The 21437-nt window shown below is 32.3% G+C and overlaps 2 protein-coding genes across 6 annotated transcripts in view; one reads left to right on the top strand and one right to left on the bottom strand.

Annotated features, from left to right (window-relative positions):
• The first annotated feature begins 2333 nt into the window (after positions 1-2333).
• The window catches only part of LOC148617035 (anoctamin-10-like), a 39513-nt gene continuing 20409 nt past the window's right edge, over positions 2334-21437 (top strand). For 2 of the 5 annotated variants that reach the window (XM_088584315.1, XM_088584318.1), the window contains exons 1-4: positions 14767-14930; positions 15623-15835; positions 16725-16733; positions 20968-21103. In XM_088584315.1, coding sequence (XP_088440441.1) covers positions 14895-14930; positions 15623-15835; positions 16725-16733; positions 20968-21103 — 394 coding nt within the window. In that variant the 5' untranslated portion in view covers positions 14767-14894. Of the gene's footprint in view, positions 2478-14766; positions 14931-15622; positions 15836-16724; positions 16734-20967; positions 21104-21437 lie in introns of those variants that run through there. The other 3 variants (XM_088584319.1, XM_088584317.1, XM_088584316.1) reach the window with 3 other exon arrangements.
• On the bottom strand, positions 8792-14735 carry LOC148617036 (extracellular matrix protein 2-like). Its single transcript, XM_088584320.1, has 2 exons — positions 14582-14735; positions 8792-13993 (listed from the first exon to the last, which is right to left on the bottom strand). Exon 2 carries the CDS (start codon positions 13984-13986, stop codon positions 12205-12207), a length of 1782 nt encoding a protein of 593 aa, XP_088440446.1. The 5' UTR covers positions 13987-13993; positions 14582-14735; the 3' UTR covers positions 8792-12204.

Genomic DNA, 21437 nt, shown 5'->3' with positions numbered 1-21437 from the left:
CAACACCATAATAGACTCAAATGACTTAAAAACAATAAAAACACTTAAAAAAAAAAGGCAAATCAGCAGGAGCTGATTTAATTTCAAATGAAATGATCAAGTGTGGTACACAAGTCTTACTGAAACCACTATGTAAACTATTTAACTTAATGTTCAATACAGGATCATTCCCAAAAATATGGAACGAGAGCTACATTTCTTTAATGTTTCAAAAAAGGAGATAAATTAGACCCATCAAACTATAGAGGGATATCAATTACCTCTAATCTAGGTAAACTTTTTAATAAAATTATTCATGAAATATTGCATCAATTTGTTGAATCGAATAAACTGATCGATAAAAATCAAATTTGATTCAAACCAAAATCAAGAACTACTGATCACATTTTTACCTTAAAATCAATAATAGATAACAACAAAAGAAAGAAAAAGAAAGTCTTTGTCGCCTTTATAGACTTTAAAAAGGCGTTTGATGCGGTTTGGCGAGGGGGCCTCTTCTATATATTATCAAAACATATAGTCCCGAATAAAAGTTTTAATATCATTTATTCTATGTATCAAAACACAAAATGCCAAATTATATTCCCAAACGGTGTAAGTCAGTATTTTCCCTCCAGTTGTGGAGTTAAACAATGTGATGTCCTCAATCCTACCCTTTTTAATCTGTTTATAAATGGAATCTTTGATCAGCTTAAAATTCGAAACACTGAACCAATATTAATTGGTAATTTAAAAATTACATCACTGATGTATGCAGATGATATAATTCTGCTGTCAGAAACAGAAAAAATGCCTGAAAAATGCACTTAACATTCTTACTGATTTTGCATATCATGGAAACTCGAAGTAAACACAAAAAAAAATCAAAAATAATATTATTCAATTCAAATGGTAAAAGTTTTCTCAACCACTTCAGTATTGATAAAAATATGCTAGAAACAGTAAAATCTTACTGCTACCTGGGCATCACATTTAACTACAATGGTAATTTGAATCTATCAAAAAATAACCTATTGGAGAAGGGAAGAAAGGCCTGGTTTAAATTTAAAAAAAGTCATATCTATAGATGTTCCTTGTAATTAACCTGAAAAGTTATTTGACACTTTGGTAATACCTGTTATTCTCTGTGGAAGTGAGGTCTGGGGAGCTGGAAAAACTTTCAATGACTCTGACCCATATGAACACTTACATTTGAAATTCATAAAAGTAATCCTTGGTGTGAAAAGTAAAACTACAAACATTGAATGCTTACCAGAACTGAACAGAACATCTCTACATCTAAAAGTTCAATTGAATACGATTAAATTTTTAAACCATATCCTTACTCCCCCAATACGCTAGACCACGAAATGTTCAGAGAAGTTAAAAACAACAACTTGTGGATGTCCAATGTAAAAAATATACTAAATAAATTGTCATCTTAACTTACAACTTAATAACCTTCAATTTTATATCAAAGGAATCAAACAAAGACTACACGATCAGTTTAAGCAAAATTTAGTTGGCTCAATAGCTATGAGCGAAAAACTGTCATTTTTTCCGTAAAATATTTATGCCGTCTAAAAGACCCCCATATATTGATTTATGCAAATCTAAAATAGAAAGATCTATCATCAGTAAATTTCGTTTGAGTGCACATGCACTAGAAATAGAAAGGGGTCGGTACAAAAACATAGAGAGAAAAAAAACGTATTTCTAAATCATGTGATAGTGGGAACACAGAGGATGAATATCATTTCTTCTCGGTGCCCACCCTCTACGCACCGCAAAGAAATCAATACAGAATGAAATTGGACAACCATAATTTAATTTCTTCATCAAAATCTCACCTCACACCAAGAAAAATAGCATACATATTAAACAGAAGCTCTATAGAAATACTAAAAATAACTATCAAATTCATGAATGAATATTGGAATCGAAGGTCAATTTACTTTAACAGAAATTATATTAATATATATATAACGTTAAAACTATATATTAATCTGTTTTAATCTGATTTACACCACTGTCGCACCACGGTCATAAATTTAGTTCATATGTAATGTATATTACATTGTTCTGTTTTTGTTCATGCCATAACCATTTACTGTAAATGTGTTTGTGCAAATTAAATTGTCTATTGAAAATTGCTTATATATGACGTGCGGGAACCGACATGGTAGTCAAGGACGGTAAAAACCCCCTTAGTAGTATTAACTAGTTGTGAAATTGGCTGATATGTATTGCCAATGGCCGATAGAGGGCGCACAATTATTTGAGTTCTTGTTTGGTAAAAATACTTGGGATAGACCCTTGAAGTGACGAATTATTTTTGTATCGAGTTGAACAAAAATTATTCATGACTGGTTACTTGCATTGCCGTACCTGCATGAAACTGGACCAGTAGATGTCAAATCACTCACAACTCTGCCTTGCACTGCTAGCAGCTAGGTTGAAGATTTCTGAGTTTCTTTTGGGATGTCCTCATATAGCTAGTGAGTTGATGGGATATTGAACTTTTTAAAATAATTTTATCGGTCGTACATATTTGTATTTCAGTTCCATGTTGCACCACAACCCAGTTTGTTTGACTTTTGGTCACCGGCATTGCCATTGGCGGCGGCAAGTTGATGTGTATCTTTCAAATGCTAACTTGGACACGGCCCACCGTTCATTCCAGACAGTGCACTTGTGCCAATAGATATTTGGGATCACCTGAACTTGGCGATCACAATACTGGTATACCAGTATTGTTGACAAAAAACAATACTGGTACAAAATTTTATTCCAGTATTGTTGTTTTTTTTTCTATATAAAATTGACAATACTGGAATATGAGTGTATTCCAGTATTGTTAGTTCTTGTTGTGTATGTATTGTCCTGGTCCTATGTATGAATGAAAAAGTAACTAATAAATACATGTATATAAATAACAATGTTTCAATAACACAATCATGACAGTTACAATTGAATGAAAGTCTTAAACAGGATATTGCTCAGCAATATGAAGAATAATGTTCTTGAATGCATCTTCCCCTGTTCTACCCCATCGGTCTTGCCACATTCTCTTGTCTAGGTAAGATGATAAAGCATCATAAGAAACGCCTTTCATTTCTTTAAGTTTGTACTTTGCTTTGGCCCAGTAGGATTCAATGGTCTGTGTATGAATACCTGTGTCCAGATCCATAAAGTTGAGTGAATGGTTTACAGTGGCGTGTTCCAGGTTCAATTCTTGTATTCTATGGTACGCCTTCCACTGATCTGAGTAGATGATTGATCCTGGTAGAACTATTTGTCATATTATTGGCAATAAAGTGGCTGCATCTCTCTTTGTTACAAGCTCCATGTAGGTAATTGCAGGTTTAAAGGAAGTGTCTTCAAGGCCGAAAACCTAGTGTTCTTCTTCTTTATTAGCTCTCCGACCACGGTTGTGTTTTGCTTTATGGTTGAATAAACTTTCATCTATCTGCATGACCACACCAGGTCCACCAAGTTGAGGCTGTGTATGTAGTAGTTTTGTTGAGTACTAAACTTCAACTCATCATATATATATATATATATATATATATAGTTTATTCCAACCAATCATGGGTCCTTAATGGGTATATTAAAGTAACAAACAATATGTAGTTATGCAATTAACAGATGTTTTTTTTTAATTCCAACAATACTGGGACAATACTGGAATAAAATTTTGTACCAGTATTGTCAACAATACGGGTATACCAGTATTGTGATCGCCAAGTTCAGGTGATCCGATATTTGATGTATGATGTGCATAAAATGTAGCATGTGGACCTTGCGGGCCCACACTATTCCGTTGGTCGATCTCTGAATTTCTGGATTTTTTTCAGTTCTGTGTCTGTATGCATTTCTGTTATTTAAAACGCCAAATTAGATCTCATCCTGTTCAAAATGACATAAGCAAAATGCAGGCAGTGCCACAGGGGACACAATCATTTCCTATGACCCACTGACAGTATCCAATAAATGACATAAGCTGACCGACTGAAAACAAAAAGAATGGAGAGAATATTAGGTGAAATGGAAAACAGAATGTCTTTGGACCTGGGTTGGGTATGATCTAAATAAGAACAGAAAGAAGCTAAGTGGAGCTGCAAGATCAAAATGAATGACAATTCAAATCAGCAGAACACCATAATAAATAAACAACATCTACTAATTATTTTTTTTTTATTCATTTGAGGTGTATACCTCTCACCTAAAAATGAAACTATAAAGTGTAATTATGAACCTGAAACAATGTGTACATGTACATTCAAGCACATGTTTCTTGTATACAAATGTCTCAATCAAAAATTCTTGGAAATTATTGGTTCAAATTTCTGTATTCTTTTGCTCCAATAGTCCTTTTTTCAATTTCATGGAAAGCAAGCCATTTAAGCAATTTTTTCAAAGGGACATAACCCATAAAAACACATGTATGAAATAAGTATTTTCACTAAAGTAATTACTGTAATGGTTTGAAATAAGGTATTTTAAAAGTATATAAGTACTTACTCAGCAGCTCCAATAAATTTGAATTTGAAGTCTACTGCTGGTCAATGCTCAAATGGGACAGTCTTCCAGGTTACTTCCCCTTGCTTAAATATAAAAAACTGAAGTCATAGCCATGGGTTTCATTTTTTTTTTGCAATGTAGTTACCTTTGGTTTTGTAGGAGGTACTTTTAATCATTTTGTGTAATAAAAATGTATGAAATTTTTAAAAATTCTGGAGGTACCTTTCAGTAGTTTAGAAGGGTAAAAGTACCTGGTGCCGCCTCTTAAGAAAGGCATGCATAGTGGAAGAGTAATCAAGGGAACCAAGGTTATAGCGGTAATCAAAAGAATGTAATCCAGGGACAAAGACCAGACATGGAAAACAGACATACACAACAAAGAACATAAAGTAACTAAAATCATACAAAGTAACAAAAGTAAATGAGCAACTCCACTAAAAACTGGGAGCATGGACCAGGTGCACCGGTAGGGTAAGCATCCTCTGCTTTTCTAGAAACACCCGCCGAGTTGTTCATAAAAAGTCAAGTCCGGGGTAGACAAACGAGGAATATGCCTATAGTGGGTTATATGCAAAATGAAAAAAATTCTTTGATTTATGCCAGTTGATATCATCATACAAACGTACATGACCAAGGCTGCTAAGCTTGCAATTATTTGAGATTTGGGAAAAGTTTGAAAAGTCAGAGAAATACAGTAGATCAAAGGTAATTCCTGCCGAACAGCTTCAAAATGTGTGAGAGTTGGCACTATATATTGCACTTCATAAATAATGAAATGGAAGTGATTGTGAAATTTATCCGTTGAATTATTTATATTTTTCCCTTGTAAGTTCAGAAATTAATGCAGTCTGCTTATTTTTGTGGAAATGCAACCTACTCAGATTTGTAGTAAATAAAACTCCTATTATATGGAGTTTTGAACTTAATGATCCAGCATTTTTCTTGAAATTGTAACAAGCAAAATAAGATTTTGGCATTAAATGACCAGGCAGTAATAAATGGATGCAGTAATTTCTAAATTTTCTGTTCATTTAAACATATAAACACTCATTCATACTATTTGCCTTTTTCAAAACTATGTCATTCTTTTTTCTTTGGGAAATTATGCATCATTTTTTTTTAAATTGGGAAATTTGGAATAACCACCTTACAAAACCTTGAATTTGTGGCTGAATTCTTTAATTTCATAGAGGGTGTCAAGAAAAAGATAAGTCATGTACTATTACTCAGTGTGATTTCAATCAGAAACACCATGTCCTGCCCTTCAACTACCGACATTGGCAAATAGATTCGGGATAATTTTGAGCCATTTTTTAACAAATTGGAAATTTTTTATCAGGGGAAGCAATCTTTTTTTCATAAGTAATCACAACAAAAAATTTCTCTTACACTGGATATTTTGACTGACCAAAATAAAATTGGATTAATTTGTTATCCTCACGTAAATGTACATGTACATGTACATGTATCTCTAAAGTCTTTGTTATGATGTACATTTTTGTACCCCCTAAAGTTTTTTATCTAGATCAAAGGAACCATTTGGATTTGATACCAAATAAGTTTAGGAGCTGAATTCAATTATAAATTGCAGTATGTCATTACATTTTAAGAGCATAACTGTAAAACCTACATGTTTGTATTAATTTTAATTATTTTCAAGTTTCAAGGTGTCAGTTCAATTTTACTGTTAATAATAATTATAATTTTATGATACATTGTACATGGTTTGTGTCCTAATTGTATCAGTGTAAGAAACTTTATTTTGGTCAATATAGACCCATCATAATTTTATGTAGACTGCACTGTACATTTCAAAGGAAGTTGAGCCAATTTCATCATAGGCCTGCTTGATTTTACATAGACTCGGTCTGTAGGTCTACTGCTTATTTCTTTCACTTTTGTATGATTTATGATGTACCACAGTGCTCAACCCCACATGGGAAGAATTGGGATTGATATTACATACAATGAGGACATAAGTTTTTGTAAGGTTAAACAGTTCTGGAGCTTGCATGTTAGTTAAGGAGGTAGACTTAGGGTAAGGGACACAAGTCTTACAAATCATTGGAATTTTCCATTCAGTATTTTACATCAATCTCATGTAAGATCAAATTAACTTGGACTGATTTCATTCCATTTGAAATGAAAGCTTGATAGACATTCTTGAAATTGAATATAATACAACCATATCACTGATTTCAAGAGTTATGGCCCTTACATCCTAGGATTACCTCCTTAATTAGGCAGGTCACCTTAGTGATCAGTCTTTCCGTCCGTAACAAATTTGTGTCCGCTCTATATCGAGAGAACCGTTATCATTTCGTACTTTATACTTAATATGTATATTAACCTACACCAGAGAATGTGTCATTATGTATGTACAACTTCATAGGTGAAAGGTCAAGGTCAAAAACTTTGGTTTCCGTTGACAACCCCAAGTCCTGTGGTAACGATCGTGTCCGCTCTTGTATCTTGAGAACCATTATGATTTCAAAGTGTATACTTGACACGTATATTAACCAACACCAGAGGGTGTGTCATAATGTATGTACAAGTTCTTAGGTCAAAGGTCAAGGTCAAAAACTTTGGTTTAAGTTGACAACCCCATGTTCTGTGGTAAAGATCGTGTCCGCTCTATATCTTGAGAACCATTATGATTTCAAAGTTTATACTTGACATGTATATTAAACAACACCAGAGGGTATGTCATAATAACTTCAAATAATGCTTCATATCAGCTTATTTACCACATGTTATTGACAGGAAGGCTCACAGAGATGGCTCCCATCTCAATGATATCTAGTTGCTAGTAGTCCATTGTTTGTGCATTTGTGTAACGCATAAACAGTTTTTAAATATATATTTCTGTTTTAACAAGAAACTCAGAACTTTTTGAACTGATTTTTTGGTATGTTCAATTGTGTAATAATTTTCCACAGAGGCCAGATTTAAAAGCGGAAAGGTTGTGATCATGCCAAAGTACTTTAATACCACCACATTTTTTGTGTCTGTCCCAAGTCAGGAATTTCTGGCCTCTCTATGCCTTGTTTCATTTTCACTTTCAGTTTACTTAATGTTGCCAGAGTATAAAGAGGCAACTCTTTTTCCTGCACCAGGGTATAATGTTGTTTTGGGACCAGCAGCAGCCTGCCCAGTGGTGTGAGGGTTTCCTTGTCATTCATTGAAGACCCATGGGTAGCATTGGGCTGACATTTTTCATCCTGGGGGCATTGGGATTGTTGTCTCTGACATATTCACCATTGTATCCATTCCACGTATATGTCCATGTGTGCATGTAAACTCCATATAACCTTTAATCCATATTTAAGACAGGACTTTGTTTATTCCTGATAGTTTTATATGCTTGAGAAATAAGGGAAAAAAATAATGGCTAAAAGTATTAGTAAGTAGTTTGTTAACAGTAAAGTGAATATACCCCCTGATGCAAAGACATGAGTGACATTGAGTATGTGATTGTCCATGTCTGGTTTAAAAACTGTGTCTTTTGAACTCTTATTTTTAACTACCAGTTCTATTTTGCCTACTTGAAGCTAGACTATGATGTACACAATATTTTGTCCAAACATTACCTTATTTTATCTTAATCATGTTAACTATACATACTAAGCCTGTACAAAGGGGAATAACTAAGTTTGTTTGGGTTTCTTTATTAAAACATGCATAACATATTGCATCATTATTTATTGACACTTCTTTATGTTATATATACATCGCATATCATAAATCATGAATTAAAAAATAATAATTGGATTGAAAAATAGTTGATACTTGAAAATAAGAACTACCAGGTTAAAAAAAACATGTCAACAAACACTTAAAATCTGGGAGATACATGTATGAATGTTGAAACAAATATGGTATCAATTCTTTGGTTTATTGTGTGAAAGTGAAATCTAGGAAACCATGGAAGTATATGATTTTAGGACTCCATGGTCCAGGTTTCACTTTGGTTTTAGGTCAGATTCGGTAATAGTTTTATGTAGAATATGCAGTAAAGATTTACGTATTGTACAGTTGTTACCACACCTTGAGTATATTAAGCACATCATGGACATTGATAAGATAAGATAAAATATATAAATTCTTAACATCAATAATCTTTAGGGATACAGGGCCATATTTATTGGGTAGAGGTTTTAGTAAAGGAGGCAACCTAAAATTTAAAACAAACAGTGTTATTTAGGCATTTGAACAACCTAATTTTGTATTGACCTCATTTTCTATGCTAATCTGTATACATGTACATGTATATAAAGTACGAACTCTCCTTTGTAGACATCATATTTATTTAATATTGATTCATCATACAAGTTAATATCATAATTTGTATAAAGCTTATGGTCAATCACAACAAAATAAGATACATGTATATTCATAAAAATAAATACATAAAATTTCTTAAAATGGTATATATTTTTATACATGTACACAACTGACAAATTAAAGGCTCCAGTCTGGTAGTCATTTAGCAATGCAGTTGGTCAACAATAAATCAGGATTTAAATAAAATAAGGCTTATAAAAACATTCTGTGTTTCTGGTTCCAGTAATATACATTTCATTTTCAAAATAAGGAGTCATACACTTATAGTTCATCAAGATTTTTTAAGTATAATTCTAGGATGTAATTTTCCTATTTTATTGTAACCCTAATAATTAGTTCAGTCATTACATTTCTTGTATTATTCCATTAGTGTCTGAATACTTCTTACTATGTCTGTTTTCCATGTCTGGTCTTTGTCCCTGGATTACATTCTTTTGATTACCGCTATAACCTTGGTTCCCTTGATTACTCTTACAAATGTATATAAAAATGTGTTGTATACATGTACATGTAGGTCTCTTGGACTGGTGTATTGTGGGTATTTTCAAAGTCGAAGAAATAAAGAAGTTCATAATGTAAATAGTCTGCTTTGTTTCTTCTGTCAGAGTGCAACTGACATGAAATATTCAGGCCCTTACAGTAGTAGTAGGAGGAGGGAAGCAGACACAGAAAGGAAATGAATTATTTTTATATTTTTTTTTTCCTTTTAGAAACAGAGCTTTTTGTACTTCATTTACACTTGTAATTCTATATCAAAGACTGGACAAGAAGGTTACAGATGGCAAGAAAAAATATTGGCAGTCAGGTACAACATACATGTAAATAATGTAAACATTTTAGTAGACAGGATACAAATTACGAGACCTATTGAATGAAATAGAAAGTTTTATTGATTTTTTTGTTCCTTGCGTGTCTGCCAATCACTAAAAGTTTCCTGATGATAACTTGTAAAATGGATCAATAATTTTTTTGAAACTTTGCACAGTTGTTGAGTACCACAAAACACAAGTTTAGATAAATTTCCAGCAAAATTCAAAATGAAGTTTTTCAGTTACTCCATTTTAATCATTTTTCCATCTCCTTTTTTTCACCATCTTCATCAAAGTTGAGATTTAGCACCTCGCAAGATATTTACATGCATACATGTACATGTATAATGCAAATCTTGATTAGATTAAACTTCCTGTCTACTATAAAAATCCTTGTTTATGTTAAATTGTACCAAAAAGGATATAAAATTAATGGATTAAATCAAATTATTTTTAATAGGGCATTGTACGATGTAGTATTGTACATTATGTACATATAAAACAGTATGGTAAGCAGTATTTTAAAACTTAGGCTAAAGCACAGGAACATAAATGGTGGTCTAAAGTGTGGGAGTGGACTTTTACATATCCTCCATTTTTTAGTTAGTATTGGGTCCTGGCGATTGCAAAAGGTAGGAACCAAAATGCCATTAGATAGGACTTGTGAAATTTAAGGTCAATATCATCTATTCAATAATTTATTATTGCAGTGTTAAAATATTTACTAATCAATATTTGAAACAAACATAAACAGTGTATAATACATTTTTGTAATAAATGGTTCAATAATTAAAAATTACATAAAATACAAAAATACAAAGGGGCACATTTCAACACATGACTTACAAAATGTAATTACATATAATGCCCTGTCATGTATGCTGAATACAGCGCTATCCAAAAATCCTAGGGAGAACACTGGAATAGTTTTAACCCTACCATTGGAAATGTATTCAGCACATACATACACGTACATGTAAAAGAAAAGAAAATGGAAATGAGGAATGTTGCAAAGAGACAACAACCCTACAAGACTGAAATTTAACAGCTAAAGTCAATCAGTCACTGCAAACTTTGTCTGAACGAAAGTCAATGTCAGACAAAATAATAATTTTGTTTTGTTTCAGCAGAATTTTTCACGTTTCTTTGTTGAACATACAATGTATAGGAAAAAATTAAACTATGTCATCCAGTGGACAGTTTGTTGGAAATTTATTGACCTTCAATGAATGGTGAGAAATTTCAAACACCCTTCATGCAATGCTTTTGCATTGCTTTAGTACACTGGGTAAATGTACTATTGTGAACTCCCTATGAATATAAAAATATGTTTTTTTAAAATATAATAAGATTAAGAATAATGTTTTAAGTATCCTTCAATTTATCTCTACAAGCTAAGATTATATGAACTTATCTTTCCACTGTTGAAAGTTTTGATAGGGATCCAGACTATCAACAATACTGAAGTGGGTCAGTGAATCGTTGTGAAAATAGGGCATATAAAACCCTGCTACATTGAAAATTTAGGGATAAAAACAACTTACATGTATAATGGCCATAACTTTGATGCAAATAATCAGATCAAACTGAAAGATACCAAATAACTATGCAAAAACAAAATCCTCCAATATCTTCTAAAGTTATCATTTGGCAATCGTTAGGGGACAGACATGCAACTTTTCAGAGTGTACACAAAACGTATCACATAATACTATATACAAAAATGTACTTAAATCACAAATTAATGTGTATCTTGTCTTTGTAGCATGTATATGTATATGTATATGTATATGTATATATTCAACTAACAGTACTAAATATACAAACCAAGGAAACACATGCATGCTTATTGCACTTTGAAATTATTATTTACAATGTAGCTACATGTATAACATGAAAAATATACATTCTTAGCACTGTACTACATGTACATGTATTTACATTATTGTAAAAGAAAACAAGAAAAATCATCATTTTGTATGTACAGTTGTGTTTAATAAGTGACCTTTACCATATACACATACAGTTAAACCTGTCTAAACCATAACTTGTTTGGATTAAAGGTTTTGTTCGGTTAAAACAGGTATTCGGTTCACACAGGGTCAAAACACTTTCACACTGATGTGAATGGACTTCATTAGATGTCTGATTTATACAGGTTTACTGTTTTTCAAGTGAATGGTTTAGGAAGGTTTCACTGTACTTGTAAATACCCTGTTAATGCACTTTTTTCAATTATTTCAAAACAGTCCTGTGAAATGACCATTATATTTCCTGGCCTTCTTTTTAAAAAAATCCCTTCTCAAAAACTTCCAATTATAAATCAGTGAAATAGTTTCTAATAAAATATATAAAATCAACAGTTTTAATTAAAAGGAATAAAAAGTAAAAAGCATGTACATTGTATTTGTCTTTCTTTTGTACATTTGTACTCTGAAAACATACAAATGTATGTCAGAAATGGACTAAGAAAGATGATATTAGTATTATCCTCATAATTTATACATGTACATGTACTAAATTTACATGTACTTTTGTACATGTATTTCTATACTGCAGACTCCCTACCCATAGGATTATACCCTACACTATGAAGTGATGAATAAGATCGGCTATATTGAGAAAATTTCAAGTCTTTATGAGAAAAATCAGGTGAGCCTAGCGATATAGCACTTGGTTCTGGATCCATAGAATGGAAAAATTTACGAACTACAAAACTTTTGTCAGATTCATCAAGGGATCCCACATCTGGGTCATGGAATGGACGTGAAGATCTGTCTTTATCTCCTAAATCATGACTGCTGATTTGAGAGTCATTACAAGATAGATTTATCTTTCCTTGTGAGTAACGAATACATATTATTATGACGGCTATTAATACTGCAAAACTAATAACACAACCAACAGATATCCCTATCACTTGTGAAGTTGTCAACTTACTTCCATCTTCAATTTTTTCACACTTAAGTTGTCGTTCTTCTGTAAGCCGTATTATTTGACCTGCCAACAGAGGTGGTGCAGAACATTGTGGATTACGACATTCTAGCGAATGAATAGAAGTGCAATGCATTTTACCCACGTTAGATGTAAACAACCACTTTCTAAATGGCAAAATGTGACAGTCACATTTCCATGTATTTTGCTCAATGGTGACTTGAGAAAGTCGACTAAATGAGTCTAAAACAGGCTGTGGAATGTATGAAATTCTATTCCTTGATAGATCGAGCACCTGAAGGTAATGTAGTTGTCCAAATTCATAAGTATCTAACTGATTTAGATGACACATTGACAGATTCAAATACTGCAGTCTATACAAACTATCTAAACTTCCAGCTGGGATAGCTCCTAATGAATTACCAGCTAAATTGAGCCTTCTAAGCCGAGCCCCTATCGGTCTAAAGGCATTTCTGTGAATACTATAAATTGCATTTTCCGATAAATCTAATTCTTCAACATCTAAATGGTCCAACACGCCCTGTGGTATTGTCCTTATTCTATTTTTACCTATTCTCAGTTCATCTAAATGCATTCCAGAAAACTGATTTAATGCTAAGGATTCTATTTGATTTCCATCAACCAGTAAACTTCTGAGATACTGGGCTTTTTGAATGAAAAAGTCAGATTTCGGAAGAACTACAATTCTATTATTTCCTACATCTAACCTTTTAATTATCCTTAAATTTGTAAACAAATCACTTGAAATAGTTGATAAATCACAACTTCTCAAATTAAGGTTCTTCAATCCAGTGAGTCCCTTAAAGCTATCACCATGTAAATTTCCCAATTTATTTTCATGAAGTATCAAAGTTTGTAGTCGAGAATTCATGCGAAAAACTCCAGCATTGATGCCAGTCAGAAAATTTTGTCCCAAATTCAAATACTGCAACTGAATCAAGGAAACAAACTCTTCACCAAGGGAGACAATTCTGTTTGATGACAAATCAAGTTTCATCAGATTGACTAGTCCTGAAAATGCATTTGTTGCAATTGAGCTTATGCTATTTTGGCTTAAATTTAAATTTACCAAATGTATTAAATCTCCAAATGTGTTGTCATAGATTTGATTAATGAAGCAGTTATGCAAAACAAGAGTTTTTATATTTTTTGCAGTACTCCCTTCAAAATCAGTTGGAGATAAGGAGTTGATTGTGGTGGAAAAGATCTCTAATTCATCTATAGCTGATTCCAGTTTTGAGACAATCTCTTGTAAGCTGGATGCTTGTTTGCATGTAGTTTTTCTACCCATACAAGTACATGATTGTGGGCATCCATGCACCATGTAATGGGCTCCAAATAGAATGAAGAAAATGTACAATCTGGCTATCCTCATTTTGTCCCTATAAAATGAGGGGAAAAATAAAAAAACATAAGAAAATAATTTACATGTAATAATTATATACAACCATAACAATATATACCAGTATCAGACTCATCCCTATGGTAATAATTTTTCCATAAGTAAATCCAAGGGCCCCTTAATGGTGCCTCCCCATCCTGAAGAAATTACATGTACATATTTTTATTGGTTATTTTGAAAAGAAAAAAGGGGGTATCCAAACAAGAGAAGGATCCTTCTAATATTGTACCTAAATTTGAAAGTTTCGAACAGCATGTATTGATACGATTTCAGTCTATCAACCTATATTACATTGATCCAGAACTCTACAAATTATCTTTCTGAGACCTTATTGTATGACTGCACCCATGTAAAATTACTAAAAAAATGAAAGTTTCATAATTCTACATGACATGATTAAATCTATTCATTTAAAATCTTCATGCTTATTCTTAAATCAAACTACGTGGTTTTGTAAGCTACTGTGGATATAAAAAATAAACGTCCTGCAGGTTGTGTTTTTATTAATAAATAGTCGGTCCATGTGGAGTTCCCGCCGTCTTGAAATCGAAATTAGTAGAATTTTTACCTGACTTCGTGTGTTTTCCTTCATAATTCATCGTGGATAGGGTAAAACAATTGATTCAACAGCTAAACTTGTTAATTTTCTATAATATTTGTTTTCACTGTTCTGCAACTGTCCCAAGTCGGCCATGTTTACCTGTTTTACAAAGTTCAAATGTTACACCTGAGTGACTAATCACTCACCTGTGACGTTTCCCGGTCTTCTGTCATTGAAAATTATGTGACACCCACGATAATAATTTGAATGGAATGTTATTCCAAAAAACTTTCTCCGGGATGAAATGAATCATTGTTTGTTTAATTTTCTAAATCTATGAATGTATTTGCAAGTGCACAAAAAGGTAAATACACAGGTATGTGAACAGCTGATTTCTCTTTGAAGTTGATGAAAATTTTGTGTTACAGGTAATAGTGAGATCGTGATGATTTTGACGTGATGATTTATGACCCCTTTGACAGCTTCTTGTATTTTTTGCTGTAACTTACATAATGTTGACGGTGTGAAATTGTGCCATAATATTGAATGTGTACAAATGTACATCTACAGTTGTATATATGTGTTAAATTATTTTTACTTCATTTTGGTTTTATTAGAAGATATAGTTCTTAATGTTGCACTTGTTATACTGGTACACAATGAATAAATAAATGCTAAACACTTTATTGACACAAACTCATCATCAGTTAATACATGTGAATGGTTAAGGCCCAATACTGACAATTGTTGTACATATATATTTAAGTTGAATGAATAATAAATAAGAATTCTGTTGCCCAATTGGATTTTCATATTTTCAGTATTTTAATATTATAGCATATTACAATGTATTCCTGCCCTTTTGAATACATTGATAATTGAGGCAGTTTGATTTTAAAAAAAAGAGTCCAACAAAAACTATCTTTCAAGAACTTTGCATGAAATGTTTAATGTACATGCATGTACAGAACATTTACAGCAATGCACATTGATGAGGAAGTTGCATTTCATTTTTTTTTATTAAAAAGGCACTGTATTATTTTACATGTATACATTTTTTTACTGTAGAAAGAAACCACAATTGACATAATGGCAACAGAAAGAATACAGAAAATCTCAGTTAACGAAAAGTCTGGGAGTTATCAGCCCTTGGTTATTGTTCAGTTTTCATCTTCAGCCAAGCAGGCAGCTATAGAATGGTTCGTTGCAAAACTTCAGGCCACCAGATCCTCGGGTGGGGCGGAATTAGAAGTATCAACAGTTGTCATGCATCACAGTCAGGTATTGTAAAGTTTACGGGGTTGTCAAGTCACATACAAGTCACAACCAGTTATCAGCAAATTTTATTTAGTCTTAAGATTTTTCTCTTTGATCATTTTATAATTTTAGCAAATCAACTGCACATGTTTCTTCAAAACTAGACAGCTCATAAACAAAAGGAGGTTTTTGGTACATTCTGAATCATTAGAAATTTGCCCCTTTTGGAGTTTCATGTAGAGCTCTAAATCTACAAAATAATATATTGAATTGAATACAACCAAGGAAAGCCAGATCTGTTTAAAAAATAGGCAGCAACAGGTCAATGAAATAATTCCAACTCAAGATTTTAGCAAGGTTAATGATGGGTCTTGATGAGCTGTCCTTCTAATCGATATTACTCTTTGTTTCTTTTGAAATTCTAAAATGTTAAAGCTCTGTAACTACATGTACATGTATTTAGAAAACATCTTGATACATTGTACATACCTGTGAAATAAGTTGGCTTATACAAAACACTTACTTATTGAGTAATGGCAAAGTACATGTAATTAATGGCAAAATATATGTACATGTATACTGAAGCATTAGGACAGAATGACAATTTAGAGAGGTCAAAATCTATGTACATGTACATGGTAAAAAATTGAAAACAGGAAACAGGGACGATGCATTTACATACACATTGTAAACAACAGAATAAAATACAATGATATTTAAAAACACTCAAAATATGAAATCCTACAGAAATGGTAAGTGACATCCAATGCTCTGGAAAGGTAAGCATGCATGCCTGGTGAGAAGCCACCAAAAATGCTCTGAACACGCTACATGAATTTTAAACCACAAAAGGTATTATGAAACTAACTACATTGCTAGAATTTAGATTATAATCATTTTTCTCATATTTCAGGGGTTTAAAGTGAGTAGCCAATGTGGCATGTATCAATTGTATTTTGTAGGACTTTGTATAAACTCTTTAATGGGTGGACTATTCCCTTTACTGCTTCAATCTTCTAGTTAACTGGATTTGTTTTCAGTAAAAGATTTTATTATACCCCCTTTTTTTGAGGAATGTATATAGTGATCATGGTGTCTGTCTGTCTGTCAGAAATTCTTTCATTACAGTTTTCTCTGCACAACTACATTCTTGTACTTATCACAGCCACATAATATTTTGAAAGGAGCTGTATGTACAATGTAGTTATGCCATATTGTGGGATTCTGTTCACACTGAAGCAGTGTTAGCTTCCTGTTTGAGAACTTAGTTTATATTTTGACCATATGGTTTCTGGGGTAGGGAGCGAGGGGTATCTTTTAGTGAGCTTTGCTCACATTTTTTTTAAGGGATGTAGTCACTTAGAAACACACCTTGTTAATTTTCTTAATCTTACACTTTTGAGTTGATTCTGATCTACCTGTAATTGATACCAGATTTTACAACAATGAATTTCTAGGATATGTTTTGGCAGGGGAAATTGCACACTGTTCTTTAACTAAATTCTTACCAAATCAGGTTGATTTATCTTGTACAGCCAGGATCATGTATTTTTGGATTTAAAATTTTTTAAATCCAAGATGGCTTTATTCAAATTTGCAGTCTCAAGCTTTAACCACCAGCTTAATTACATGTAGGAGTTAAAAGGTACAAATTGTACTTGTAGTTAATTGGTGATACATGTGTACATGTAGGAATACTTTGTATTGACAAATGATTCGCATATTTGTTATACCCCTACAAACATAGTTTGGGGGTATAGATGAATCACCCTGTCTGTCTGTCTGTCAAAATTTCTTGTTAGGACAACTCCTCCTAAACCACAAAAGGAATTTTAATGAAACTTGATAGGATTTAGGTTGGGCATCATATGCACTGAGGAATATAGTTACTGTCAGAGGATTCAAAGGGAGATGACTAGTTATATATTTTATATCATTTAAAGTAAGTTATTCTCACATTATTTCTAGTTTCAGTGGCTTTTGGAAATGATAGAGCTTTTTATTCAATGAATGTAAAAATCCACTTAACTAGAAGAGCCCATAAAAATTTAGATTACATGTGAATATTACTAGTAACAGTGCTCTTAGGGATTTCTGTTTTTGCCATAGAGTCACAGGAATGAAATTGTGTTTTACTTAAGCACCATGCATGGTGTTACATGTATTTGCATTTTTTTATCACTTCTATCTTGTGTGCTTACTAACTGTCAATGATTATACGTCGATAAACATTAGTAATACATGTATGTGGACCATCCCTTTTAATAGATTCTCCTTCAGATGGGGAGTGATTTAAAATATCTCTCCTCTGGAAATAGTGTGATTTGATGTTTTAGCATATGTGCTTTGCTGAACATGTTAAAATATGAATTTTACCTTCAAAATAATGTGTTATTTTAATTCAATACATGGCTGAAGGAATGCAAATTTTCTTATGAATTTGTAGAAACTTTATATTTCTCAGTTATTTTGTACAAAATGCAGAATTAACTATCATGACTGCAAAAAAAGAAAATGTTTTAATTCAAGATCTGACTGAAGGTGAATAAGTAGAAACTGCACACTATTATTTTGTTCAGCATGTGCGCAAGACACATTTAGATTTTTAAATATTTAATTTTTAATGTTTCCCACACAGACATGGGGTCTACATGTAGGAATATTTTAATGTTAAAAAAAGAAAAACACGAATCTTTCATTTCAAGAAAGATGTTATGGTAATAGAATACATGTATGTATAATATTGGACTTTTTATATTTTACATGTAAGTAGAAAAGCTTAGCTATTCATGCATACTATTTGTATTCATCCCTAGTGTGACACCAACATATGTATTTATATATCAATTTAGTTTTAATTTGAGATTAGAATTCCGTAATCCTTTAGATAACTAGAGATTTAAATCTTATTACTCGTGTTAGCTAGATAAGGAATAGGTATGACATGACAATTCCAAGACTCCATTCTTTATTGTCACTGCTGATCCAATCTAATTAAAAATCTCGCAGCTCCCGTTTTTCTGTTATGTCGTGTGTGAGCTGCGAGATCGGTTTTTTATTAGATTGCTGCTGATCTATTTTACAAATTATTTGTGTATGGGTACTTTTGAATTTTAGGAAAATTTCTTGATTTTCGCTGGTACACTGTAGCGGAAAAAAATTACTTTTTTAATTTAGAGGACATTGAAAACTAAATAGTGCATCGGTGAGTTAAATTAGCTCCTGAATTGGTATTGGCACAGCTAGTTAGAGTACAGTTTGTTACAAGGAGAGAGTTACAGATTTTCTCCTTTGTATTTTGATGTTAAAACCTAAATTCAAAATGTTCTTAATTTTTAGTATACAGTTTATGTGCAGTGTGTCATTCATGTGAAAATTATGGAGTTGCCACACCTGCCATACTGACCACTAAGCCCATGTGAAATTATATTAGTAGAATCAAGACATAGCTTCACAGAAATGTCTTTTTCCCACTGTGGTTGGAAAAAAATGTGTTTTGTATGGGAAAAAAATCTCTGATTAGTGTTAATGCTAGAAAATTTGTGTTAGCCACACTGGCATGGACAAATAATGTGGATTCAGTGTATTTGAATGGACCATATTCAAATTTTGTTAGCCACACTTACGAGGCTGTCTATGTAGAAACCAGGCAGATCTTATAATATGGCCAGCACTGAGGAAATTTCATCCTATCAATTGTTTTGTTCCAATATTAAATTTGTTACTTTGTCAGAGAGAAAAGAGATATATGTTATGATGTACTATCTGTATAAAAGTGGATAATTCTGAATATCTTTTTGAAATTTCTTTACTAATAAATTGAATTGTGAACAGATCAAAGAGTTATTTCCCTTATTTTTTTTTGGTATATAAATCATTTTATTATACATGTATATTACCATTTCAGTAAAATGCATACCAAATTTTTTATTGGGGGACATGACACATGATGAGTTTATGATCTACATGTAGCTCTTATAAATGAAATTTTATTTAAAAAAAAAATGTTTTGTGCAACTCACTGTCTGGGTCTTCCATAGATACTGTCATAAGTGCAACTAACATTTGGCTATATGGCTGTCTTCTCGTGGCACCATTTGTCTGTTGTTCAAACCGAACAGCTTTGATACACAATAATTTTGTTACTAATGTGGGTAATCATTGTTTCCATCAAAATCTATGTTCAAAATTGGTTTGTTATAGGCAGGTTTTACTGTAGTTGGTAGTAACCATGTGAGATGATGCTCCCATTTGTAGTATAAACCAAAATATATCATTCATGTATTGAATTTAACATGATTTGTTGTCTTTTTGTACCGAATCTTTTGAATAGACCACTCTAAATTATGAACTTTTTTCTCTTCAATAATGCCAAGGCTTTTGTGGCCTTCCAAAGGCAAATGTGGACAAAGAAGCCTTGACATTATGGGATTATGTAGACACATTCTCACCTACGTACAGATTTAACTGTTTACGTAGTATTTTTTCTTTTTTTTGGCATTATATAATGGTATATGATATGTTATGTAGCAAATTGTTCTAGAAAATGTAAATTATTCCTGTGTTTACCTGGAAAGTAAACCTAAGGATGTACCATGAAACCTGTCTATACTGATACCCTTATGGATTGTTGAGTTTGTTTGGTTTAGACAGGTCTTTGGCTTACTGTGATAGTATTTTAATTAGTGGATAATAATTTTTGTGGATTAGGGAAGAAACACAAGTTTGTGGATTCTTGAATTTGTGGTTTTGAGGTTTTTGGTATACATGTCAGTGGAAATCTCCTTTTTTGTTGGAAAAAGAATTTTGTGTTTTATTAATAGCCTACCCAAGAAAACCACGAAAATTGGTACCCAAAAACAATAGTACTTTCATAGTATCCAGGGACAAGTTAGTTTTAAAATGATATACTGGGACTTTTTAAAAAAAAGTTTCTGGTTTAGGCTGGTTTTCATTTCATTCAGGGTTCAGTTTAAACTGGTTTCACCTAATATCGAAATGTAGAATGTTTTTTTAAATGTGGGTGAAAGATTCAATGCACACTGGCTTTACTTCATTTTGTCTTCTGGACAGCAAACTTTATACAAGTATTTACTGAATATAATATATGCTTTATATACATTTATATTGTTTCATTTTCTCTCTCTAATTTTCAGGAGACTATTTTGTATGTTGGGGGCACAACAGAAAGGTTGCTCCTTGGAGCTGACATGATGGACATGGAGAAGAGATATGCTGATGGCTACTACAGGGAGTTTTCTATACAAGATGCTGATAACTTTCTTGGTTCTGGTATGCATGTGTAAATAACCTAAGTCTAGAGTATAAACTAGTTACAACTCAACACCTGATACCTCCAATGAAAACCTTGCATCATTAACTGTCATCCTTGGCTGTAGATAGAATTAAAGAGATTACATACTTTTCTTGATAGTTTGTGTATATTTTTATGACTGTTAGTATTGCCTCCCATTTGTGGAAATCATTGCAATGTTTTTATTTTTGGGTATGTAATACAACTTGCATGTAATTTTAATAAATGTACATAGCTGTACATGTATATAATGTCATTTATTCAAGTAATTACAGTCACAAGCCAAAAGAATTTCGTGCTTTGATTTCTAAC

Source organism: Perna viridis, chromosome 5, assembly GCF_037379345.1.
Source record: "Perna viridis isolate PV_CMFRI_1.1 ecotype Kerala chromosome 5, ASM3737934v1, whole genome shotgun sequence".
NCBI lineage: Eukaryota > Metazoa > Mollusca > Bivalvia > Mytilida > Mytilidae > Perna > Perna viridis.
The sequence above is the reverse complement of the archived record's forward strand: the minus strand, read 5'-3'. Positions and strand labels throughout refer to the sequence as shown.